We start from the raw sequence: 25,347 nt of genomic DNA, 5'->3' as shown, positions 1-25,347 counted from the left end.
AGTCCTGGCTACGTGGTGGTGTTAGGCAGGGCCGCACCCCGCCTTCGGGCGGGAGGTTGAAACGTCCGGTGCCGGCCGGCGCCCGCCTCCGGCCCTCGGCCGGGTGTCCGCGGAGGCGATAACGAGAGGCTTCTCGTCCTCCTGCCCGTGCGAAGCGCTGGGGAGTGCCCTGGAGGTGAATTGCGTTCAGTGTTTAGAAGCGGCTGTTTTCGTTCAGGTTAAGCTGCCCTTTTCTCTCAGCACGCCTTCTTTTAGGAGAAACTATTTATATAAAGATGGGCGCGCAGAACTTTTTTTAACAGCAAGAAATACAGGGAGATAGGAAATACAGCTTTGCCTTGGCTGATTCTCTTACCTGTTCCCTTTGAGAGCAAGGCTGAAACTTAATGGAAAAGCAATAGACACTCCATCAACTGGCTGTTTTTTTTTTTTTTTTTCTTCGTTTTTTCAGTTGTAACCCCCCCACATGCTTTTTTCAGTGGAGGCACAGGCTACTGTGTAGCAAATTGAAGCCTACAAGACGGGAAGAAGGTGCTTTCAGGTGTGGTTTCACGTTACAGCTAAGATAATGAAATACTGAGTTGTGTGGAAAGAGGCAGTCCTATTTCAGGTTCCCTATCCCATGTATCTGAGCTAGCAGTCTGAAAGTTGCATGTTAAACCAATTCAGCTACTTAAGCTTTTTTTTTTTTTTTTCTCTAGGGATAATTTTCTGTCAGAGCAGCCAGCTGACCTGGCTCACTGTATGTCTGCTTCATCACTCAACCTGATCCAGGGGAAGAGGCAAAGGTACATATTCTGGTAGGAAGAAGAGAGGATAGGACCATCCCTTCCAGTGGCTGCTTGCTGTTAGATCAGTTTAGCTACACCTAATTTTATTTTATTATTTATTAATTTTTTACTGCCCCCTTAGGGAGAGTGGTTGGCACTTCAGAGGTTGAAAGTTATGGTATGACATCAGTTGAATTTGTCTAGCTGTGCTTTGCCAATAGCTATTGCAACTGGTCTAAGACTGTTACTGCTGCTTCTTTTCAGTTCCTTTCAAAATAATAATAATAATAATAAAAAAAAAAATAACCCACACACGACAGCTCAGAAACAATCTTTTGCTCCCAACAGTTAAATGTATATATGTAATTCACTTCTGGAATTGCAAAAATTCGTATTCCTCTGGGAAAATATGAGTGTTGCACTGATTTCATGTGCAGGATCGCTGGAATTAGGATTTTATTTTATTTTCAATCCATCTGCTAACCCAGGTTCTTCTTACACCCTTTCAGTTAGAGGAGAAGACTCCTTTACTGGAGTATGGAAACAAGCTTTAAGGTTGAGGAAACTATTTTGGAGAGCTTAAATGTTTTTAGTTTGGCCATTGTTATTTACTTAAAAATTAATTCAAATTAGTTTTCCATCATATTTGTCCTTAAGTGTCAGTATGTCACAGATTTTGCATTGCTGAAAATGGCTTGAAAAGATGAAGGATTGATAGCTATGAATTACAGAGACCATGAAATGGAGTAGGCAGTAGTTTTATAGTTTGGTCCAGAGAGGTGATGTAATTGCTCCTTCCTTCCCTATATTTGGGAAGGATTAAATGAGGATCTATTCCTACTTTCAGCATCAGTGGCCCAATAAATTTGCTAGATATTTGAGAAGAAATGGCAGAACAGCTAATGTTTACATTGCCCTGGTTTGCTTTCACTATCAGTACTCCATACTTCACCACGAGTGGTTTGTACTTCTCACAAAGGAACTGCTTCTGTTTAGCAGGTTCAGGTGAATTCATTGTATTCTTTTGCATTTTATAGCTTTGATTCTGGAGAAAATTTTCTGTCATGAGTATTTAAAAAAGCCCCAAAACCTTGGAAGAATCAAGCACTTGCACTGTCACATGCTTGTACTGCATAAAGGGCTATGCAAATTAGATGTAAACTATCATATTTTCTAAGTTGTCACTTTAGAACATTTTATGTTAGTTACAGAAAGTACTTCATTTCTTCACCTCTGACAGAGTCTTATCCTGCTTGCATCAAAAGTCTGTAGCAGTTTAGATTGCCATGTTAGAAGCATAAGGAATTGGCTGTAGAAAAGTATAATGAATAATTTTAAGAGGCAAAAAAAAAGAAATTACTTCCTTGTATACATAGGTATTATTTGCTATACCAGAGCTGAATTTAGCTTAATGTAGTTTTCTAATCTCTAGGGTATTTTCAATCTTATTTTATGTTTTAGTGTTGATTTCAACCTATGAATGCTACTTTGGTAGTGGTATGAAAATGTTTAAAAAATAAAGTAAAAATCCTAAAACAGGATTTCTTTATGAAATGAATTTCAGGAAATAGCGGCAGAAGAAACAGTCTTACAACTGCAAATGAAACTTAACAGCATGTTACAAAGCTGGAAGTACCTACTAAGCCTGTTTCTTTTAAAGAAATTTGCCATGATGTTATAATATCTCAGCAAGGGCTGAGGACAAGCCTTTACTGGTGAGAGGGATAATCATAGTTTACAGCTTCCTGGGCTCATGAAAAGAGGCTGGCATATATATTTAATTTTTCAGTGTACATGTACAATGTACATGCTTGGCATAAGAACAAATATCTTCTGTGATTTCATAATATGCTTTGCTGTTAAAAACATTGACAGTTTTATTTGCAAGCTCTAGTGTTTTCTTTCTACGTGCAAGCAAAGAAAGCCTTGAACACAGGAATTAAGAACATTATTCTGTGTTAGTAAACAAGAGTTAAATAACGTACATCACAGTTACCTCTTCCCCACCATAATGTTGTTCTCTAGAGTGGAAGGAGATCTGGGTGCACCAGAGAGTGACAGACAGTCTTTTAGTGGGTACAACAAGTCTGCAATTACCAAACTTGCCTCTGGCCTGCAGAGAGGGCACAGTGGGAACTGAAACTGATGAAGTCCTGCTACTTTTCTTGTATTAGCTCCGTCGGTGCCTTTTAGTTAGCTCTTATTTGCCAGAATTGACCTTATGCACTCTGGTTGTACACAGAAATCATGATCTGTGGTCATCAACCATGTAAAAGTGTATCTCAGAAATTATCATGGACAAATTTCAGTGAACGAACAGACAAAACAGGGTGGCTTCTTTTTCACGTTAGGAGAAACTTGGTAAAGCCTAGCGGCTTTGCCAAGTTCATGAACTAGATTCCACTAATCTGAAACATGGACTTCTGGAAATTTTTTGCCCTTGAAACTTTTTTCCCTTTATTTATTTTTCCAAATTAACATTTGAATGAGTCCTTTCTAAACTTAGGCGAGTAAACCAGAGGAATCAATACACCACAGGCTTCTGTTTAAGTCTGGCAAACAGCAGCAGTGGGAGTGCAGTGCCTGTTGAGCAATGGAACATCTTGTGGTAGCCTAGTTATGAAAATTTGATGATACAGCAAGGCAAAGCTGTGGCTAAGAACTTTTAGTAAAACCACCTGATGGAAGTACAAAAAGCAGACAAGCAGTGAAACACAGGAGTTCTGTGGTCTATCAGGCTTGCTACAACTGAAAAACTTGTGTGCCCAAAACCCGGTTTTATCCAGCTGTCGTTAGGCCTGATGCAAGTTATTATGTTTCCTTGCAAGTCATGCTTCACTGACATCCTGTTCTCACCTACTGATATCTGCCTTGAAACCACAATATATGCTGAAGGCTGAGGCAACTGTTGCAAATAACTTTTGAAAAGTACCCATGGACGTCTAGACAAATGAGAAATGTCAGGACTATGGCCTGTCCAGGGCAAAACAATAGGTCAAATTCAGTATAGTGAAAAAAAGCAAAATTTTTAATATAAAAATTTCATACAGCAATAGCTTCACAATGAGGAAAAAGAGGTGAAAGAAAGATAAAATGCAATAAAAATAAAGAATAGCAAAGTATAAAGAGGGAGTACATTTTTTTAAAAGATTTTGTAGGTGGTGAAAAATTAACTACAGATCTTAGCTATACACCTGTATCCTCGTCCCTGTTTCTTGTGTGTGTTATAGTTGAATGTTAACAAACTGCACCATGTAGTGTATGACTGCATCGTTTGAATCAAGAGCACAGAAGGAAAGTAATCTCTGGAGTCTTACTGTCATTTCTGTAGTAACTATCATTTTTGACGAAGGAATGCTAACAAAGAAATGAGTCTACTAACTCTGTCAAACTTCTGAATATAGCAGGTGCAGATGAACATAAGTAATCTTGTTTAAAAAAACATGCAAGATTAATGCACTTGCACTTTGTATGCGGGTGCTCATCTGTCAACAAATCAGATCATGAGGTAGAGATCTCAACTAAATTGTTATACATTTTATGCAAACAAGCAGCCAGACAGGGGGACCCTGCTAATAATGCCCCTGCAGAGGGATAAGCTGCAGCCTGAAACCAACTGTATTAGGCTCAGTTTCAATATGTTAATCTAGAGAAAGCAAGGTTTCAGTGTTTCTGTGGTGCATGTTTGACTTGGACACAGCACAGCTCCCAGAGTGGTGGGAACATTCCCGTATCCTGCAGCCCTGTAAGGCAAACAAATTATCCACAGGCTTACATAAGATGGTCTAGGTATGTGTAATTTCTTATATTTTCTCCATATAATGTTGTTTCTGTCAAATGAATGTCAAAATTGTGACATTCCTGTACAACTGTAAAAGAACAAACTGATATAATTATTGGCAAAGAAAGTAGTTTTAACTTTTTAGCTGCTGGTTAATTATTCCTACTCCTAAACAGTTTCAGAATTTTAAAGAGCTGGCCTAGCAACACGTTGTCAGCTGCCAACAGTTGAAAGCTATCTATAGGATATCTGGGAAAGAAAATGCAGGGAGGTATTTCCTAACTCTACTGAAATACATTAGAGGTGAAGAGCTTCTGTTGAAACAGAAGTATTTTACTCAATATGAACTTCCTTAAGGAAAGATGTTTGAAATGTATAAAGCAAAAGAACAGGGAAGAATAAAGGTTGCCCTGCAATACTGGCAGGCCCACAGTTACTGCGACTATTAGCAACCCCTGTCAGGGAGGGGAAGATTACTGTTCCACTGTGTTAATGGCATTTGTGATCTGGAACAGACGTTCTTTATTCCATGGGGGAAAGCTGTAGAGGATCAGTCAGAAAAAGGTTTTATATCTTTTTGTGGGGAGATAGCAATAATATTTTGTTGGAGAGGAATATATCGTCTATTGCAGGAAAAAGGTTTCATCTGCAGCCTTGTGCTCAGAAGGTGGGAAACTCCTTGACACTGGGGGTTAATTGCAATTTCAAACAATAAACTAACTGGCTATGTCTTACCAGACAATGTGTAGATCTTTGGGAAAAGTCTCTGTCCTCATCAAAGATTGCTGTTTTTTTGATGGGACCAGGAAAAGGGTGAGAAGAGGCATGTGTAGACTTGATTTGTAAAAAACTATTTGAAAATATCAATTCTGTATTTGAGTGGAAATTTACAAAATCCTGAACTCTTCACGTTATCACTAGCTACAGTGAATTTAGCAGCTTGCAGGGTTACAGCAAGATAAGATACAGATTGCACTTAAGTATGGAAATTTGATTAGAAAGTTAATCCACTGTTTTAGAGAATGCTGTTGCTTAAAGTTATCTTATTCTGGATTTAGTTTTTATGATACAGTTATATTTAGTTTTGCCAAAATAATTGCTGGCTTTCTGGACTGCTCAGTTAGTTAAGTGACAAACAAAGGTTTCTATACCACTCATTAAAGAATGATACAAGAACAGGCATGCAACAATCAGATTAATCTGTGCTGCTGACAGTGCTCTAGAGATATTTATATGTAATTGCAGGCTCCTCCTTCAGTACTAGGAAAAAAGTTGTTAAATTATGATGACTAACCTAAGTTTTGAGACAGTAATGTTATCTAGACTATTGGCTTCTATTATTAAATGCCATTATTTTAAAGAGTACTTTATGAATAATTTGTTAAAAAAAATTATTTCAAATTGAAAAGCCAATGCAATTTACAGATATGCTTTTAATAATACATGACTTTAAACAACATTAACCAGTTTTGGCTGTTCACACAAGTGTTGTTCCGCTAAAATTATTTTGTTATTGTTGACTAAAATAATTTTTTAATCCTAATGTAGGAAGATTTCAGGTTGTAAATTATCAGAAGAGTAAATACCACATTGATAGTAAAACCTGGCTTAGCTCCCAACACCAATGCTTTGTATGTTTCTGCAGTTTACAGCCACCTGTGTAACAATAGTACCCTAATGATATTTTGAAGGATGTTAATGGATACATTTTTATATAGATTATACATACATTTATCCAAAGTTTTTGTAGTTGCTGACTATGTCTACTTCTGGGGTTAAAATCAGTAGTCTTCAAACAGCACGCAGAGGCAATACATACATGCAGGTCCTCAGGGCAGATACGACATTCATTTTATTGAAGCATAAATTTGGCAGGTTTAAAATCCAGAAAATTCTTAGCTCTACTGTGGCTTTGTCATTCCTTACAGTTATCGGAGAGGATCCAGTTATTGCTCTAGCATTTGTGCAGATCTGTGTTGGTAAGAATATACTTTCCGTGCCCTCTAACTCTCAGCCTGATTATCCATTACCAAAAACATTGTGCCTCTAAGGAACTCTAGGGAAACATACAGAATCAGCAATTTTATTTCTAGTTAGACTTGGTGTTACCCTTTTAAACTAAGAAATGCCTCTGTTCTTGAGAATGAGTTTCGATATTAATGTGGAAGCAATCAGAGTCAACCCATACCATCAACAGCTGGACTCCAATGATATGCCTAAAAAACCCACTTCTTTGGTTTTTACACATCATGAATTACAGAAATGTTAGTGATCTGTTAGCTCTACCTTGGAGATTAAGATATATAGAGGGGGGTGTGTGTGTGTGTGTGTAGAACCCAATGGCAAAACCTCCATTTATCCAGGTGAAATAAGGGTGATGCTCTGAATCTTCTAAATACCTTGTCAGCACTCTCACTGGTAGGATGATTTAGGTGTACACCATAAGAGCTCTCCTCACAAAGACTTGCTCTTTTACAAAAATTCACAAATTCAGTACCAGAACCATTGAAAAACATTAATATTATTGATTAGGATGAGAGGAAATGGCCTCAAGCTGCGCCAGGGCAGATTTAGGTTGGATATGAGGAAAAACTTCTTCACCGAAAGGGCAGTCAGGCACCGGCACAGGCTGCCCAGGGAAGTGGTTGAGTCCCCATCCCTGGAGGTATTTAAAAGACGGGTAGACGTGGTGCTTAGGGACATGGTTTAGTGGTGGACTTGGCAGTGCTAGGTTAACGGTTGGACTTGATGATCTTAAGGGTCTTTTCCAACCTTAACGATTCTATGATTCTATATTAATGAAAAGCCAAATAGCAGGATGAGCTACTGGATTCAGTCTAAGTTCTGAAAATAAGAGCAATTTAATCTTTATCACTTTTTTTTTTTTTTTTTTTTTTTTTAAGATTTGTAACATGCATGAGAGATGGAAAATAATCTGTGGAAAAGCACTCAATTATTAATGCTTTATGGAGCAAAGGCTACTTTTAGTTCCTCCAGTGTAAGCCAGTTGACTGACTTGGAGCTCTCTCAGTGCAAGGGTAGAATGCGGCTGTAAAGTTACCTTGTTAATAAACACGTAAGGTGGCTAACACACAAATGTGGTCTTTATGATGGCAAATTCAGTTACGCTGGTTTCTTTTGTTTGTATTGGACAATAAATAGCAATACGTGATATTTCTTATTTAGAAAGTGATTTCATGCACGGACCCCATTTAAGAAATATCTATTACTTTAAGTATATTGAAACCTTAAGTGAGAGAATTTGCTGGAGATGACAATGGGGACCCAAAGTAATGACATACAAAGGTCTGACATCATCATGGTATTGGAAGCGCCTGTAGCACAAGAGGATGAATTTTAAATATTTGCGAAAAAGCAGCGCCGCTTACGGTTGTTGCTCTGCAATACCCGGGTTCTCAAGCTCTGCCCTGCGCGGCCAGCCATCTGCGGGTGCCGCTCGGATCCCAGCGGAGACCACCCCTCCCTGCCTGAAGGCAGTCATTTAAGCGCCTAAGAGCTTAAGTAACCCGTAGGGGCAGGAGAGCGAGCACTTGATTTTATAGCGCCGGAGTAACTTCGTTCAGGTCGGCACCAGCGCTACGTCACGAGCCGTAGGGCGCAGCCCGTGCCCGCGGCGTTGATGAAACGGGGACTGCTGACACAGTGGAGCGCCGCCCGCCCCGGGGCGTCAGCCCTTACCTGCCGGCGGGAGAGCGGCGTCTGCCGGCGGCCGCCGCCCTCGTCGCCGGCGGCCAGGCCTCGTGTCCGCCCCCGGCGGGGGCCGCGCCGCGGGGGGCCGCCCTGCCCGCGGAGGGCGAGGCCCTACCTGGGGCGGCGGCAGGAAGGGGGCGGGGCGGCGGGCGGCGGTTCCGGGCACGTCGGCGGGCGCCGCTCGTTCCTCGCGCTGGGCCGCCGCCGCCGCCCGCCCCCCCCCCATGGCCGCTCCGCAGGACCCGCTGCCCCCAGGTGAGGCCGCCGCGGGGAGCCGGGCGGGCGGGCTGGGTGCCCCGAGGGGCGGCGGCGGCTCCGAGGCCCCCCCGCGGGTCCGGGGCAGGCGGGGCGCGGCCCGCGGCGCCCTGCCGCCCCGCTTCCCGCCCCCCCGGGCGGGGGTGACCCGCGGCCGTCGCTCACGGGAGCCAGGTGAGGAACCTGGCCCCCGCCGAGGTTAAAAGGGTTCGTTAGTTGCTCCCATCCCCCTCCGCACACGCTAATTAAGCATGGTAATACTTTATCATGTGCTCCGCTGCTGCGATTTAGTGCAACTTGTCTTGTCAAGCCTGTGCCAGTGCTCAGCGTCTAAGTTAGCTTGTGCTTTCTAACAGCACATTTAAAAGCCATGTTCTTAAAATCGCAGACTCCGGGTGGTTAGGAAGCCCATGCTCTTTAACTTACATGGCTAATGGCGCAAATGACTTTTGAGTACCTCATCTCAGGTGTGCCAGCATCACAGTTTTTCCCTACCTATCTGCTCAGACAGTGACAAAGTTTTGAGTAGTTAACAGTAAACAATGCACAAGTGCTGATGTAAGTCCATCAGATTTTTCAGAGAACTGAATATTCTAATATAATTTGCTGTATTCCCTCCTCTTATTCAAATCTGAAATTCACGTGCCTCTGGTCAAAGCACCATTGTTGATTTGGGTTTAATCAAAGGATTTATCTCTATGAACAACATTAGTATTGGGGTGATCCCTTTATTCAAGTTGTACTAAGTTGTACTATTAATGTGTATGCCCTGCCTTGGCGTGAGAGAGGTTTTATATATGTGTGGTTGAACTACATAACTACAGTGGACCTTACATGCTTCACTCGCTACTGGTCGTGTCAAGGCTATGCTGCAGGGAAAAAACTGCAACAGAGGAGAATACCGACTCTGCTACATGGTTCTTTGTGAACCCCCTCCTGCTTAAAGGTCAAAATGCTGCGGTCTCCAAAACCCACCTTCAGACTTCCTTCCAATGCAAGGAAAAAGAGCGGATGTAGGATTAGAAATTTGAATATGTACGTGTATACACATATGTATGCCTGCGTATGTATAAAATTGGCAAACTGTTCACACTGTTAAGTGCACAGCATTGCATCCCGTTAGAGTAGCAGTATTGAACAGAGAGAAATGGTGGTGATGGGTACAAGTCTGCTGCTCCTGTTGCAGACTGGTTATACTGGACAGGCTCAGGCAGGAGAGCCATGGCAGCTGCTGAGCAGTCAGTGTGCAGGTGCTGGGCGGCAGAAAGGAACCTTGGGAGCAACCATCGAACCTGGCTTACGCCTGTCCGAGTCAATTTGCACGTGCTGATTTATGTCCGTCTGGGTCAACTCACATGTGGCTCCTGGCAGAAGTGTGGGGAAGTAAATGTAGGCCAGTGGCTGTATGCTGTCGGTGGGGAGTATGGGGATAGTGATTTTTTTGAGGGATCCCAGATAATGTTGTCATCAAGCTGTCTGTCAAAGTAACTATGAAATCAGACGGTCTGCACTGAATAGTCAGTCAGGTGATACCTGTATTTCCTGTTGGCTTTTCAACATGCAAATGTTGAACATGTGGATGTTTTACATTTGAGATAAACAGAGAACTTTCCTCCCTGCTGTTTTGTGCACCTGCACAGCTGGTGCTGTATGAGATAAGCTGCAGAATACTGTGGGAGGTACATGTGGGAAAGAGAGAGGGGACATGGCATTTTAATTGCCTTATTCACAATTAAATATTAAGTCTGTGGTTTTCAAATCATCTGCCAAATATCAGTGATCAACAAGACCATGGTGAATCATTTGCAGCCAGTATGTGGAGCGTTTATTCTTAGGTACAAATATTTATACACATGCATGCCACTTATAGAATGCCCGTATTCTTGGAACTTCTCACATTTTTTCAGTGCTTCCCTCTGGATTGTGGAAAATAAATAATTACCAGTGTTGCAATGTACCTTGGCCATATCTTGGAGATGTGATGGACGATAGGGGATGAAGCCCTTACCATAGCTACAGTAGCCACCAAGGTACACCAGGGCATGGACCTTTTGTGGGGTCTGCTTTCATCTACCTTAAGGCTCCTCTTATATTACAAGGGCAAAAGAAAGATTTTTCTCTTTTTTTTTTTTTTTTTTTTTTTTTAAACTCAGACAAGAATCCATAAGGAGGAGCTGTAAGGCCTCCAGAATAAACTGACGATAAGTTGTATGCTTTGCCACTGGGTTTGCTGGGTCGTTGCTGGCAGTGGAGAAACAGCGAGACCAGGGATGCCTGGGCTGGCCTTCTTCACTGCAGCCTTTCTTTGGCTCCCAGTACCAAGCCTGGTAGATCTGACCCCTCTGATCGTGTGCCACCTGCCTGGAGAATGCCTGTGGTCTTCCTGTGGGCACTAGCACCGAGAAGGGCTCTCCCTGGCATTGCAGAGAGGGGCTGGGCACCACACCGCACACCCAGGAACTGCTGCTGATGGGGCTGCCCCGCAGGAGGGAGAGTAGCTCTGTCCTGGAGCCCTGGGGCTGCTTCTGTCCCACCGCTGCCATTTTTTTTTATTTTCAGGCCTGTTTATTGTACTGTCTTGTGTTGTCTTATGCTTTAGCTTGTTGTTCTATTGCATTGAGTAGATTTGTAGGAGCAGGCCCCAAAATAAACAATTATGCTAAAATTTGAGTTGGTTAGAATAGTGTCTATGCAACTTCTGTGCTATTTTGGGGCTCAGTGTTTATACTGGGTGTTTTGTAGTTCATTTCTGGGACTAAGTCGTGTTCTAAACCGCACCGATTTCTATATTTGGGAGAAGGTAATCACCAAATACCGATTCCAACCACCTCTTTCTGGTTGCGGTTGAAAATACTTAACGTGGTCTTGTAGTAAGTATAAGTACTTTTAGAATGAGAGTGACAGGAATGGAGTGAGAATCCTACTACATAATTTAAAATGCTTTTCAGTTTTTGAAAACATGGTATGTATCAACAGAAGAGATTCCTTGAGGAAATGGCATGACAACATTAAATTACAGGAGTGGTGGTGTGAATCCTGACTTCTGTATGAAATTTTTTTCCGATTCTCTGTGCACTTTTGGTCAGTACCCCACTATTGTTTGTCAATTTAGCCATCGGTGCAGAGGGGTTGACATTTAATGGTTCACCTGCAAGTGCTTTGAAGATTTATTTTTGTGTCCTTTTGATGCTAATATAATTGAAATTTATTATTTTATTGTATACAAATAATTAATGTTTACGTGAAACATTTTTTATTAGGTTTTGTATTACAGTCTGCTGCTTATTATAGTATTAATTTTTGTTGTATTGGGTATGTTTACTGTTTGAATTATTGCTCGAAGAAAAAAACAGAGTGCTGCCACTCGGAGAACAAAACTTAGCTTTTAGCAGATTTACTGGATTTTATTCTTTATTGCTGAATTGTTTTGTGGTTTTTTTTTTTTACTAAAAATAATTTAGAATTTTTATTTAAGTCTATCTTTTGTTAGCTTAGAGTTGGGTTTCCTTGTTGCATGTAGTTTCTCATCTATGTGCTAGTAGCTCTGACATTTTCTAGTTTGTCATGTTTTCTTGTGGAAATGTAATTTGACATAGTGCATGTAATGGCTGCATAGTTGTGCTTTATCTTGGTCAGACAAAAAAGCAAAATATGAATTGCCAGACAGAAATGTTTTGAGGATTATGCAGTGATGAAGCTTTCTTATCTCCAGCAGATCATGCAGCGAAAGAGCCAGTGGAAGATACAGATCCAAGCACTCTTTCCTTAACAATGGTATGTGTTTCTGGTCTAATACAGTTCAAATCATTACCGCTCTCTACAGTTACGTAATGCAGAAGTGAGGTAAAACATTCAAGGATGTTGACTCAAACTGTGAGTATATATAGGGTTTTGCTTATCTGTATGATTGTATAAACAAATTTTAATTTACTAACCTTGTACAATTAAAGCATAAATAAAAATACCAATAGGTACATAAGCTGAATTGGATGGTATCAGCTGAGCTGTCCATGGGATAGCCTGTAGAGGCTATGACAGTACCATTTTTTTAATTTTAAAAAGCCCAACAACTGAGAAAGATTGGTGCTGACATTCTTCTGTCTATATGGGTTGGAGAGATAAGAAAGCCCACCTAGGGCTTAAAATTTCAATTGTACCGAGATATTACTCCTTCCTGTACCTATTTTGTTTGATGAGTTAAAGTCATGGAAAGGTAAGACCGAACAGCAGTGCCTTACAACAGGCATGGGTGAACCTAGGGAGAGACGAACAGCGCTATCTAGTGCTTGCTGGTAAAGTAACACCGTTTATGACAAGTTTTTGTGTCTTAGGATATTAAACGTGCCAGTCTTGTGCTGAGGCAGGAGTATATCGGGTAAAAGTAATATGAAATTCTGTGAAGTCTTTTAAGAGTTTTTATTTTTAATGTTGCTATGGATTGTTTACTCTGGGGAAAAGTTACAGTGCCATGTAACCCAGAGAAGACTGTTGCCTAATGTAGTTATGTAAACAGATTGAAATGCATTGGTTTATTTTATGGGTATAGCTATTGCTATATCCAAGCAAGCTATTGCTTTGCCTTGGGGTTTTCTTCCCATGTTGAAGCTTTGCAACAGGGAATCAGCAGGAAACTCTGAAAATTTCTCTAGTAGTTTAAGTGCTGATCCTTCACTGGGATCCATTATTGCAGTCTGTGTACATGCATTTGTGTTAGCAGGTTTTAATAAAAGGTATAGACTTTGTGATTGTTTTTGTGGACTAAATTAGATGCTGTTTTGCTAAGGGGAGTTTTTAAAAGGTGGGGAAAAGTTGCTATGTCTGGGACGAATGAAAGTTTGTTTATCCTCTCACTCCTTAAATTAAGATGTCTTTAATCTGTTTGCTTGGTTATGAGCTTCTATAAAAGCCACGCCTACTTTTACATAAGGGTAGGGGTCATAGGGAAGGAGGTGGATTTCAGGTATAATAGTAAGTTATAACATGGCTGGAAATCAGCAGCTATCCCCTTAAACTCAATAATAATAGTTTTCTATTGCATCTTAACCAGCTTTTTCATTTTAGAGCAGAGGGGAAAATATTTTTTTCTTTCAGTACAGTAACATTTTAGTAAAACTTACATCTGCTAAAAGCACTTTTGAAGTCATCTCTATTCCTCCTGGTATGCATTACCTTTTCTAGATTATCTTGCTCCTTAAATGCAAAATTTCTTTCCCAATCTCTGCTTTTTCACTAAAATGTACTACCTTTAAAAATACTGCAGCAAAGCAGCAAGCTCCGTTACTTTTGCATGTGCTAATTGGTAGTGTTAGTAGCATCTCGATTCCCGCATAAGAGTGTTACTATGTCTGATTGTCCAGATAAACTAGTAACAATTTAAGAGATGCAACTATAGTTATGCAGTTTTATATACTCTTTCTCCAGCACAATTACACTCAAAATAACAAACATCTATGTCTCTTGCCTTTTTGTTACAGACTGAAAAATATCCTGTCCAAGACACAGGAGTACCTAAAGGTAGGGACTGTGAATTCTGTCTATTCAGGTGTCATAGATCTGTGTTGTTACGTGCAATAAAACCATTGGTGTTATCCAACAGATTGAAATACTCTTACTTTTTCCTAGATGCTTATGTTTTAAATGTAGTGTTGTCTTCCGTATTTTTAAGGTCAGTTTGGTGTGTATATATATAACTTTCAGAATTTCCTTCCAAAGTTTAGTTTTGATCTGAAAGTCAGTCTAAAACTGAAGATCTTGGTTCTCAATCTGGAAAGAAAATACAGTGGTGCCATCAAAAACCAGTGTTCAGAGAACAGATGGTAGAGATGTGATAATGTTAGAAGGTGGCTTTGAAGAGATAAACAGTGCCTTGAGGTTATCAGAAATATAATCCAGAAATACCTTCCAGGTCTCTTGCCTGTGATTGCATTCTCGGCCCTATAACCAATTCACTCTTCATGCCATCTTTTACCTTCAGCAGGTATTAATACCATCTACTTGGGAACCTAATACAGGTCCGCTCTGCACAAGTTCTTGCCTCTCCTCACTGAAAATGGAGCGAGGGAGTGCAGGTTCTGTATTGCATGAAGTCAAATATTTGGATTACACAGTGTGAATATCCCCTTCTATGGTTTCCTTGGCATGTGGAGTGGGATTTTCTGTCGTCCCAGGCTTCACCGCTGGCTTTTGTCCAGGGAACTCACTGACAGGGTTTCAGTTGAGAAGCGCTCTGCAGGTACTGTGTTCTGCATCCTGTGTTGCACAGCAGCGGGGACAGACACAGAAAACTACGCAGAAGTTAGTCACAATGGAAATTTTTGCTAAGGACTGTGAACAATATACCACTGGGGTTAAAGAAAGGTTAGAGACTATTCTGGGGGCTCAAGGGAGCCAGCCAGAGGAAATGAGCATCTTCTCAGAAGTGCTGCTCAGTAGGAAAGGAGAACGTGGGATGAAAACTACTTTGAAATCATAAACTACTTTCTGTTTATTTGCAGTCAGATGGTTTGTTCCTTCAAAATTGTTTATTAACACTAAAGCAATTTCTCTGTAACATTCTTTTCCGTGTCCGGTTTTTTATTTCACCCGTGACACCAGGTCCCCCTCAAAATTAATTAGATAAATTCCTAAATTTCAAATTTGTTAAAGTTGTTTGAAATTTGAGATTGCATGTTTTAAAATGCATTTAATTTAAAAATGAAAGCTGAGAGGAAGTAGAAATTTCAGCAGTTTCTGTAGAAAGGAAATGAACTTGGTTTATTTTTAATTTTAGTTTCTGCTTCTTCTTGCTAAGTGTAAAAAGATACAAGTACTAATAGAGCTTGACATCTCCCCTTTGGAGTTGAACGTGGTATGAATACCTCTTAATATTCTGTTCATTTCTGTGATTTACATTTTTTTCTGAGAATGACTTTTCATAACTATTTCTATAAAAATACAGACTTAGAAATATGAATCTGTGAGCTAAAAAGTGTTACAGATGTGCAGGTCTGATTCTGTGTAACACAAAATTATGTTTGCTTCAGACATAATGTTTGAATAGACAGTACATTGGCTGGGGGTGGGGTGGGAGCTCTTTTGTTGCTTTTATAGGTCAATTAATTAATGGACCATTTCGGGGCCATAATTTATTAAAGTTCTTAGCACCCTCTACCAATTATGAATTAAAGGTGAGTTAAGGGAACTTCTCATCTTGCAGGACTAGGCTTAATGTTTACATCACATTGTGATTATAATTCTACGTCCACTCAGACACAGAACAAATTTCACACATAATGTTTCCACACAAATGAAGTGGAATTTTGATGCCCATACTCTGCATTTTCAGCCAGACTTTTTTGGATTTTTGTTGTTGTTGCTGTCTCTGGACCTACAGTCATAAAGAATAAAGATGATCAGTATTAAGCATTTGCCCTGCTGGGGGTGGAATATGATTTGGCTTTACGTTTCAACAGTCTTATAAAAGCAGAAAAAGAGTAAAATCACGATTTTGTTGTTTGTTTTTTTTTTTTTGCAAGTGTAAGGATGAATTATTCGATTCAGATCAATTTCTTGAGTGAGACAAAGAAATATGTCTTCTTTCTGTTATCTGTCGATTCATAAAGATAATAGCTGTTCTGTAATGAGATCTTACCACTAAACAAACAGCAAATGGAAATGTACCAGCGCTACAAACATAGTCACCACCATGGAGACTTCTTGTCTGTAAAAATGTGTAGAATATAACCTCTTTTAAGCTCATGTTAATGGTTGGTCAGTACCTGGCCCAGGGAATTATGCAAATGGTTTGATGATGAGGACCTTACTAATCATGCAGAGTGAAATTTGTCTGTTTGCACAAGGTTCACAAAGGGCTTGTGCATCCGTTGTACCCCATTTTGAGGGCTGAAGTGAAGCTTGAAAGGTAAATAGAGTTTGTGCTGTACTGGAGAATGTTGTGCTTTTCAGTATACTCCCAGGGCAGTTGATAAACACACTTTGAAATGGATTATTTCAGTGCTTCAGAAAACTCCTGTGTAGTAGAGATAAGTAGGATAAGCCTAATTTGCAAAGGGGCAGAATAAAAGGTAAATACTTGCGTAGTACATATTTCAGCAGTTATCATTGTGTGATGAGAAAAGCAAAGAAAAAAGGGATCATATGGACTTGCGACAGTCATCTTCAGCCTATTTTGACGTATTAGTTTGATTAATATCCTCTGGTCAGCTTTCTGAAAATACAACATGACTCTTGCTTCAAAAATAGTGTGGTGTTTGTTTAAAAAACAATTGCTACACTAATATCTGATCTCTGCAAGGATTATTTTTCTTTGCACAGTCATGCTCTGTGTGATTGTTGTAGTCTCTGCCAATTTAATATTTTGGGCTTTTAATCCAGCATTTCCAAGTGAGTGATCATGATATAGAGTTAAATTTTGTATGCTAGACACCTATAATTTATATTTGATAGTCTTAATATTTAAATTTGTATTTGAGTGGAAGATCAGTGTTTCACAGTCTTTGTCTTAGATGAGGAATACCTAACAGATCAAGTTACATTGGAAATTGCATCTGTGAACATCAAGACCCTTACGTCAGATTCTGGCCTAATCCAACAGGTAAGAAAAATGATACCTGAATGTGAACTAAGTTATTGCTATTGATTAAATAAGTATGTTAACAAAGAAATATATTTTCAGACTATATCTGGAGAGCATGGAATTACTCAGTAAAACAGACCAGAAATAGGCTCTGTTTTCAAGAGTTCAATGAAGTGAGCTTTTGTGGAGAAGAGCAAAAGAAAGGTTATTTAATCATTAACATGTACTTTGTAGCTTAAACAGGTTTTGATTAGTGTGTAGATGCTCTGAGGAAGCACTGACAAAGAGTTAAGGCTTTGTCATGCATGCTCTCCCTCTTCCCTGCTGAAAATAGAGCCAGGGCAGAGAATAAATGAAGTAAGCAATCCTACATTTTGGACTCCTTGTGTTTTGCCCTCAGGGAGGCATTTGACTGTTCTGCTTTAACTTTGGGACACTGCTCTTCCTATAGTGGAAACACTCTCCACTGTTTGTGAAATCTTACATTGCCACAGGCTGGGCAATGCTGAGTGACCCCCATGCTCCACGGTTACCATCTTTCAAGTGAATGTTGTTTGCTGAATTTCAAATTGATTCTCTTTGGGTTGAGCAGAAAACATGGTGAAGAGAAATGAATGAGCATTTTCCAGCAAGACGAAGAATTAGGAGTTCCTTATGCCAGTGTCCCAGCTGAAATTCATCAGAAACAAACATGGGTTTGGTATGCATTTCGCAGATGATGGAGGTAACAGTCTCATTCCCATCATCAAGAAGACAGCATTTATTGCCAGCTTAGACTCACTATAAAGATATTTCCGTGTACTAGGGTATTAATGGTTCTATAGAGCTGAAAAACTTTCTGCTTATCTTCAGACTGTGCCTAGGTTTATGGCTTTGATTAGACCTGTAGAGGTTGATTGGGTTTTAGTTGTGGGCAAAACATATTCTTGCTTAATACCTTAATTTCATAGGCAGCAGCACTACATTGTCTTATTGCGATTACATTACAAGAAAATGATCTTGAATAAACCTGAGTGCATCTGACTTGATGAAAGTAGATAATAACTGATCAGTAAAAATACGAATTTTGAAAACAGATGTATACCACAGGTAAGTATCCCTGTTTTTCTCTGTACTTTTTGCAGTACTAGCCACTCGTTTTTTTTTATCACAATGAGTATAATGACATCTGTTAAAGGCATTTAGGTATTAGCTTGCACCATACAGTTTGAACTTCCATGAATTCATAAAGTCTGTGGAACGTTACTGAAGCTCAGGACAGCAACTTAGCTATTGCAAACTAAGTGAACGGTATCCACTTTTTTTTTTTTCCTTTAGTTTTTATTTGCTTGTTTGTTTCTTTTGAAACAGATCTCTGGGGAGGCTGAGCTGTTATGGGCAGCTCCTCGTTCTCCCAATGAGTTACCCTTCTGGGGTTTGCTCTTCAGGGCTCAGTAATAATGTTCTGCCTTAAATTTTTAAGGAATTTGTAGGAATGGAGACAATGGCTATAATCAGGATCTCCAGATTTAATTTTTCTTAAACTTTGAGTGCTCACATGTTGCCATGAAGGCCAAGTTCATGTTTAAGAAGCTCTGTCCAGAGAAAGTTTATGTGGTGCCAGTGGAAAAGTAAACTACTGGAAGATAATGGCAAGAATTATTCTGTTGCAAGTGGCATGTGCAGTGATAGATCTCTCTTGAGCGGAGAGCAGATGTTCCGTGGCGTGAACTGATGTTGCATGTGTGATCTTGCAGTTTTCAGGGAATAAAGGAGTGCTGAAAATAGCATGCAAATTTTTCCTTTTTAAATATTTTGGAGATTGTTTACCTTCTTTATAATTGGACTGTGAACGTATGTATGTTTGCCACATCAACTGAAACTGCCTATATTCTATTTTTAGTTGATTTCTTAGTAAAGAAGGTGTAGCAGGTAGGAATAGAGTATCTTATTACACTATATTGTTACCCAGTTGACTTGAGTTTGCATGCACAGCCTGCAAAATGTTAAGCCTGCCGTGATAGTTTTGGAAGAATGACGCCATACAAAAAATCAACAATACTTTATTGCAGCTATGTAAGGGAAAATCCCCTTCTGCTTTCATCTTTAAATCCTCAACAGAAGAAAACTATTTCACCTGGCTCCACACCCGAGTAGTAAGGGCAGCTGCAGTTTCCCGCAGTTCTAGGATCAAGGTGGTGTCCTTCCAGTTTTTAGGTGTTGCTCTCTAAATAGTAGAACTGAAATGTTACGACGTGTGTTGCAGTCTCAGGCTGCTAAGTAATTTCATTATGTTTAATTAGCAGGCAAAAAGCCACTGAGGGAATGTTTACTTCAAACAGGAGGAGGGTTAGACGTGAACCAGCAGAAATGTTCAAGTCCACCTGTTGTCTAGAAAAGCTTCATGTGTATGTAAAGAAATCTGTAAAAAAAGCTCCTCCACTTTTCCTAGATCAATGAAACCGTCCCTTACTCCTGCATGTTACAGGCAAAAAATCTTTTTAATCAAGCCATATGAATTGTTGAACAGCTGTTGGGGGATTAAGAACAAATTATTCAAAAGATGTAACCCCATAGCATATCACTAATAAATGACATTGTTCAGTGGATACAACCAGGCCAGTTTTGTGAGCCAAAGCACGAAAATGCTGCCTGAAAAGATTGCAGATTGTCAGTAATTCCTCAAAAACAGATGTATTCCCTGTTTGACTTTACAAGCAGTTTGGGATTCTTCTAAGTAATCACCTGCCACTTGTAAATTAGCCAAATAGTTATTCGGGTGCTCAAATACATTGTTTTGATTTGTATTTGTTTTCTGCTTTGTAGCCAGAAGACAAAGACACGCAAAACCATAGTGATGAATCACTTTCAGGTAATATGTCAGCTTTACTGTTCTACATATTTTATTCCTAGATTTTCTTTGAAAGTACTTTATTAAAAACTGCTATTTGTCATAACCAAGAACTGCCTGGGTAGTCAATGCTTGTGGAGCTCATTTCATTACCAGTGTCATTTACAGCTTCCTCTTAGTTCTAAAGGGGGTGGTGATCAATAATGCAGACCATACAAAGTGGTTAAGTTGAGCTTTCCAAATATGTCTAGTACATCCACCTTTGAAAGAAATTTGCAAACAGCTACCTGGAGAGAGCAGAAGCTGGCAGTGGGCTCTGGGGGCTTATCCCATAATTTTATGAGCTCAGCTGAGGGCGGGGGGTGTGCGGATGATACACAGTGTTAATCTAACAGTGAACAAAGTTCACTGTTAGTCTGTTAATCTAACAGTGAACAGAGAATTTCCTGTTAGTAAAGAAGCTTGTCCTATCATGTAGCATCAGGATCATGCCGTTAGGTGGGTAGGTCATAATTTGCTCATCAGTATCTAACACAGGGCATCTTAGAAAAGCAGGATTCTTGATAATGCTTTTGATAGTCTGCACATGGTATCGCACAAGAAGCAGGTTGGTTTAGTTTTGTTTACCTATAACTGTGCCCTGTGTTTTCTTTACCGCTTCTTCCTTGCTTCTATTGGAGGATAAAACTTACTCTGGCATCCTTGCAAAGCAAAATAAGATGAAATTCAGATAGGGTGTTCTCCTGCCCTTTGAGCTCAGCCAGAACTTTGATTGGATTACATTCATTTTGCCTTGTTTGTATAACTAAATCTTAGTATGAGTGAAGCAAGCAAATTTTGTCTCACTTCAGCAAGAGTTTAGGGTGCATGAGAAGAACAGAAGAGTTCATATTCCTATTTCTGTAGAGAACAGCTGCAAGGCCTGTGGAATACCTGTGAGCAAAGATGTCACCAGAACGTGTTTCCCCTTAACAGGGAATCTAAGCATTTGTATGAAGTTATGTGTCTGCAGCAGTGTTGTTGCTGCATGTCCTAACTTGTTGAAAACTTCAGAAGTTGTCTTTGGCCTGCTAAAAAGGCAAGCCAATGAGCAATGTTACAAAAATAACAATAGCCTGCTCTTCCCTTAAAAACAAAAAGCAAAGTGCATGCAGAAACTACATTCAACTGAGTTGCTTTTGTCAGCACTAATATTCAGAATAAAAAAATCACAATTTGACAGTCTTTCTGGAATTTTCACACAATCTGACAGTAATTACTGCAAATGAAAAAACAAACAAAACAGCCTTAACAGATGCTGTTGTCTGTATGAGTAGGTGGTGCTGAGTACCAGATTTGCCCTTTGCCAGAGATATGGTTCAGGTCTCTTAGACCAGCACTGATCCAGCACTTGTAAACTGTGTGTCACTGTTTTCTGTTGTTGTTTTTAATCATTGTTTTGATTAATATCAGTTTTCTTATTGTAGTGTCCCTTTTTCAGAGAGTTTTATCCTAAATAGGACCAGTTACTTCCCTATTTCAAGCTGTACAATGAGGCTGGAGGGCAGAAGCTTTAGAAAGTGCTTCTAGGCTGCGTCCATTATCTACTACTCTTCGAACATACCAAATTCTTGCTGCCTTCAAAAAGGAGCAGGGAGAGTTAAGGTCATATCTGCAGCCAAAATGCTCAAGCAATGCCCTAAACTGCTGCAATGTTAAAGGTCTTAGTATTAGTATTTATCTAGAAGTGTGACTAGAACTGGTTTCTACATGCTTTTACAGGTTGTTAATATATAATATAGTCTGATAGCACCACTGTGATGGATGCTGGGGAGATATTGACTGTTGTGTGTGGGAGACCTCTGAATGGCAATTTTCAGTATTTGATACAGATTTTAGAATACATCACCACCTACTTCCAGCAACTTGGTATTTTTATTTTTCTCACACATGGAGGAGTATGCACTTTATTCCTTCCCATAATGTACATTTAAAATAGGCTTGCTTGGTAGAACAGGGACAAATTTTATTGTAAGAGCCCTTACAAAGCAAAGGAACATTTCCTCTTTTTCATTGTGTTAAAGTACTAGATGTTAGTTGTGTTTGCAGCTGTCAGCAGAGATTCTCCTGGTGCAAATATTTCATGTTGTTATGAAGGCAGTAGCTCAGAAGTGCAAAAGCTTTTCCTTCATCCTACAACACACATATACAAGATGCACATAATCCTGTTGGTGATGTAAGCAGGGGTTATGGCAGATTCAAGGAAGCGATGTAGTTCCCAAAAACAAAAAAGGCGATTATCCCAGCTCACACATTGGATCGAATTGCATGCCTTTTCTATAAATGTATAAATATGGTACTTTCAAAATTACTGTCCTTTTGATTATAGCCACTGAGTGTAGTGAAGAGAGAAGTCTTACAAAGTTAATTTCATGAGTACTTCCTAAGGAAAGGCATTACATGTCACTATTCTGACTTTTTCAGAAATTATTCACAGGAACATAATACTCTTCATCCCTTTGTGCTTTTAACTTTTTGTTCCCGGTGAAACTGTAGCAACAGATCCTAACTTCTTCCCATGTAATGGTTTTCACTGCAGATCTCAAGAAAACCTGCAAGGAAAATGGCACCTGCTCCTTGTGCTTATTCCGTGCACCAACCATCAGTGACATGCTCAATGATGAGGACTTGTTGTACACAGTCAGGCTAAAGCTGGATCCCTGCCACCCAACAGTGAAAAACTGGAGAAATTTAGCAAGCAAGTGGGGGATGACTTATGATGAATTGTGTTTCCTTGAACAGAAGCCCCAAAGTCCCACCTTGGAGTTCTTGCTACGGAATAGTGACAGGACTGTGGAGCAGCTGATTGATCTCTGTAAATTTTATAAGAGAATGGATGTTGTGAAAGTGCTGCTGAAATGGGTGGAAGAGGAATGGCCCAAGAGAGGGAACAGAACTTACCAGAATGACTTCTAGGCCAAAGAAAGTTGTTAGTCTGTATGTGTTAAACGCTGGGACTAGCTGCCACTAGTACATGGGAGGTTTCCCTTGCAAGAGAGAGCAAGCCTGTACTGACGGTTTGTATACTGTGTAAGCTTCATGTACTGTATACACGTATATATGTTCTGTGCCCTCAGGGTTGCAAAGATAACCTTCCAAAAATGGATGGAATAATGCAGGTTGTGTTCTTGAGTCTACAAATGCCTTCAGTTTCTTTGCTGCTGTTTGTAGGCTTCCTAAGCAGAAGAGGAATGAAAAAGCCAGACCACTGGTTTTACTGCAGCAGTTGTGAACCATGTCAGTTGTGTGCTGTTGCTATTGGGAAAGCCACAATTAGAAGGCAAGTCTCTTGACCTTTCTGGCAGCCCTTCCACAATTTTATATGTTCTACTTAGTAGAAGATGAGGGGTTATTTTTTTTTCTTCCTTTTTAATTTTTTTTTTTAAGCTTTATGACACTGTTTTTGGGACAGGAACACCTCAGTGTTCGAAGCAGCAGTTTGGATTTGCATGTTACAATTAATTCAATGCTTCAACATCACATTCAGGAAAATTAAGCTTTAAATCTCTCTTGTAAACAAGAATAGATGTTAAACAAAATAATTATTTGCATACTTCTACATCATAGGGCATATGTTTGCTGTAGAAGAAATTGTGCAATTCGGAGAGACTTTCCAGCCCATAACCACTAGGGACCAAAAAAACCCATTAAAATCCTTTATACTTAAAATTACTTTCCCAAGTTTTGAAGACAACGTGCACTCTGACTCTACTTATCTGTTTCTCTCAAATGCCTCCTGCATTGCAGTGTGAGGTGACAGCTAATGCCTCCACCCACAGTATATCCTTAGTATTGAGTGTAACTTCCCTTTTCACAGGCTGTGGTTTTTACAGTCCTGTGGGTTGACCTGCTTTCTATCCCATGCCAAAGTAGTGCACGCTTGTGTGAAACTAGCACAAGTTTATGTGTTGATTAAATTTCCCACTCTAATGGGAAATTAACAGCTGAATTCATCTACAGTCCAGGTAGATGGTTATTAAAGCACTTATGGTGGTTTAGACTGATGTTTCTCAAAGAATTTTGATACTCTGAATTACACTGTTTACATTTTAAATATTTTAGAAATTGGTCTTTTTCCTACCATTCTTCTGTGTTCTAATGTTTTAAAAAATCTCCTGAAAAATCAGTTATACAATACAATGTATAAAGTACTTATAGGTATAATGCCACACACAAAAATGTTGTGACTTAAAAATACTTCTAGTTGTTACACTTACTAAAGGCATCTCAGATAATACTAATATGTACATAGGTGTATATACCAAAGCACTGGTGAACAGTATGTCAAGATGTGGGGCAAAACTAGAATGGGGTAGAGGTTGATGCACTGTTTACTTTTCTTGAGTAGAAATGACTAAGAGTTAGTAGTAAAGCTGAGGGAAGTCTAATGCTGTATATTGAGTTTCTTACTGTAAGAGAATGAAAAGGGACCTCTGGTAATACTATACTATAGATAATAAGCGATATGGTTACAGAGGAGGTAGAAGTAAAGACTAACATTTTCAATGTCAGGCACTAGTTCTGGGGTGACATAAATTATCTTTATTTTAGTGACTTCAAGAAGCTGAAGATCTAGTTTCAAGGTGAAAAGACTGACCTAAATTTGAGGTTTGAATTTTTTCTTTTTTTAAAAGCTTGTGGAAGACTGGCATTTTTAATAACTTTTTTTAACCATTCCTCAAAAAAGCTGCTACTCTTTAGAACAGTAAGTTTTCTAGCCATGCTTTAAAGAGGAAATTGTACTGCTCTATCTTGTTGGGGCTGCAGTTCAAATGTTTCGTGTTCCTCCTCTAGGAACAGGGGTTTCCAATAGATGTCTGTCAACCCTAATTTGTGCAAATAATCTTCTGTCTTTAGTTAGGAGCTCTAGAATCAGCTTTGAGGACTACTGCGGTGGCTGGGCTGCCTGCTACTTTCAGTTCCTCCAGAGGCATCCACTGCTTACGTGCAAACAGCTTGTGATGCAGCTTGTCCAACATAATCCCCATACCTTGGGCCTACTATATGCATGATTTAGGATCATGTGTCTGTGTATTAAGTTGTTCTGAATGATGAGTGCTGGCATGTATGCCAACAGCTTTTCTCTCCCAGAATATATCACAGCTATATGTGTGGTATTCTAGTATGTTCTGCTTTGGTAGATCCAGTCCAGCAAAGAGCTGGAGCCCTCACCTAAGACTCATAATGGGAACATGAAATGATGCAGCAGCATTTCTAAATCAAGATGTTCAACTGAAATCTAGCCTTTTTCCTGTTTTCTGGCTAAAACTTGTAAAATTTTGAAGAAACAGTGCTGTCTTGTGGGAATGAGTTCTGATCCCTTGAAGCTCTTGAAAAGTCATCATCAGCTGCAAGGATTCATGTCTGATGGAAATAAAATTGCTTC

General features: G+C 39.7%; 1 protein-coding gene across 3 annotated transcripts; it reads left to right on the top strand.

Moving 5' to 3' along the window:
• Positions 1-97: 97 nt before the first annotated feature.
• On the top strand, positions 98-24,338 carry EDARADD (EDAR associated via death domain). 3 transcript variants are annotated; one of them, XM_082306229.1, is made up of 7 exons: positions 98-175; positions 702-788; positions 12,233-12,291; positions 13,992-14,031; positions 17,022-17,110; positions 19,898-19,943; positions 22,501-24,338. In XM_082306229.1, the coding sequence occupies exons 3-7, from the start codon at positions 12,289-12,291 to the stop codon at positions 22,875-22,877; spliced, it is 555 nt and encodes a 184-aa protein (XP_082162355.1). In that variant the 5' UTR covers positions 98-175; positions 702-788; positions 12,233-12,288; the 3' UTR covers positions 22,878-24,338. The 3 variants fall into 3 exon arrangements, with proteins under 3 accessions (XP_082162355.1, XP_082162353.1, XP_082162354.1); XM_082306227.1 differs by lacking the exons at positions 98-175; positions 702-788 and adding an exon at positions 8,435-8,517 and having other exon boundaries at positions 12,230-12,291; XM_082306228.1 differs by lacking the exons at positions 98-175; positions 702-788 and adding an exon at positions 8,452-8,517.
• The last annotated feature ends 1,009 nt before the right edge of the window (positions 24,339-25,347 follow it).

The sequence above is a fragment of the Platalea leucorodia genome (genome assembly GCF_965183815.1).
Source record: "Platalea leucorodia genome assembly, chromosome: 3".
In the NCBI taxonomy this organism is placed as follows: Eukaryota; Metazoa; Chordata; class Aves; order Pelecaniformes; family Threskiornithidae; genus Platalea; species Platalea leucorodia.
This window is presented reverse-complemented; position numbering and strand designations above follow the sequence as displayed.

Coding starts and splice junctions, on each gene's coding strand:
- EDARADD (XM_082306227.1), top strand. CDS start 8,487: ATGGCCGCTCCGCAGGACCCGCTGCCCCCAG. Junction 14,032..17,021: donor AGACACAGGAGTACCTAAAG/GTAGGGACTGTG, acceptor TCTTTGTCTTAG/ATGAGGAATACCTAACAGAT. Junction 19,944..22,500: donor TAGTGATGAATCACTTTCAG/GTAATATGTCAG, acceptor TTTTCACTGCAG/ATCTCAAGAAAACCTGCAAG.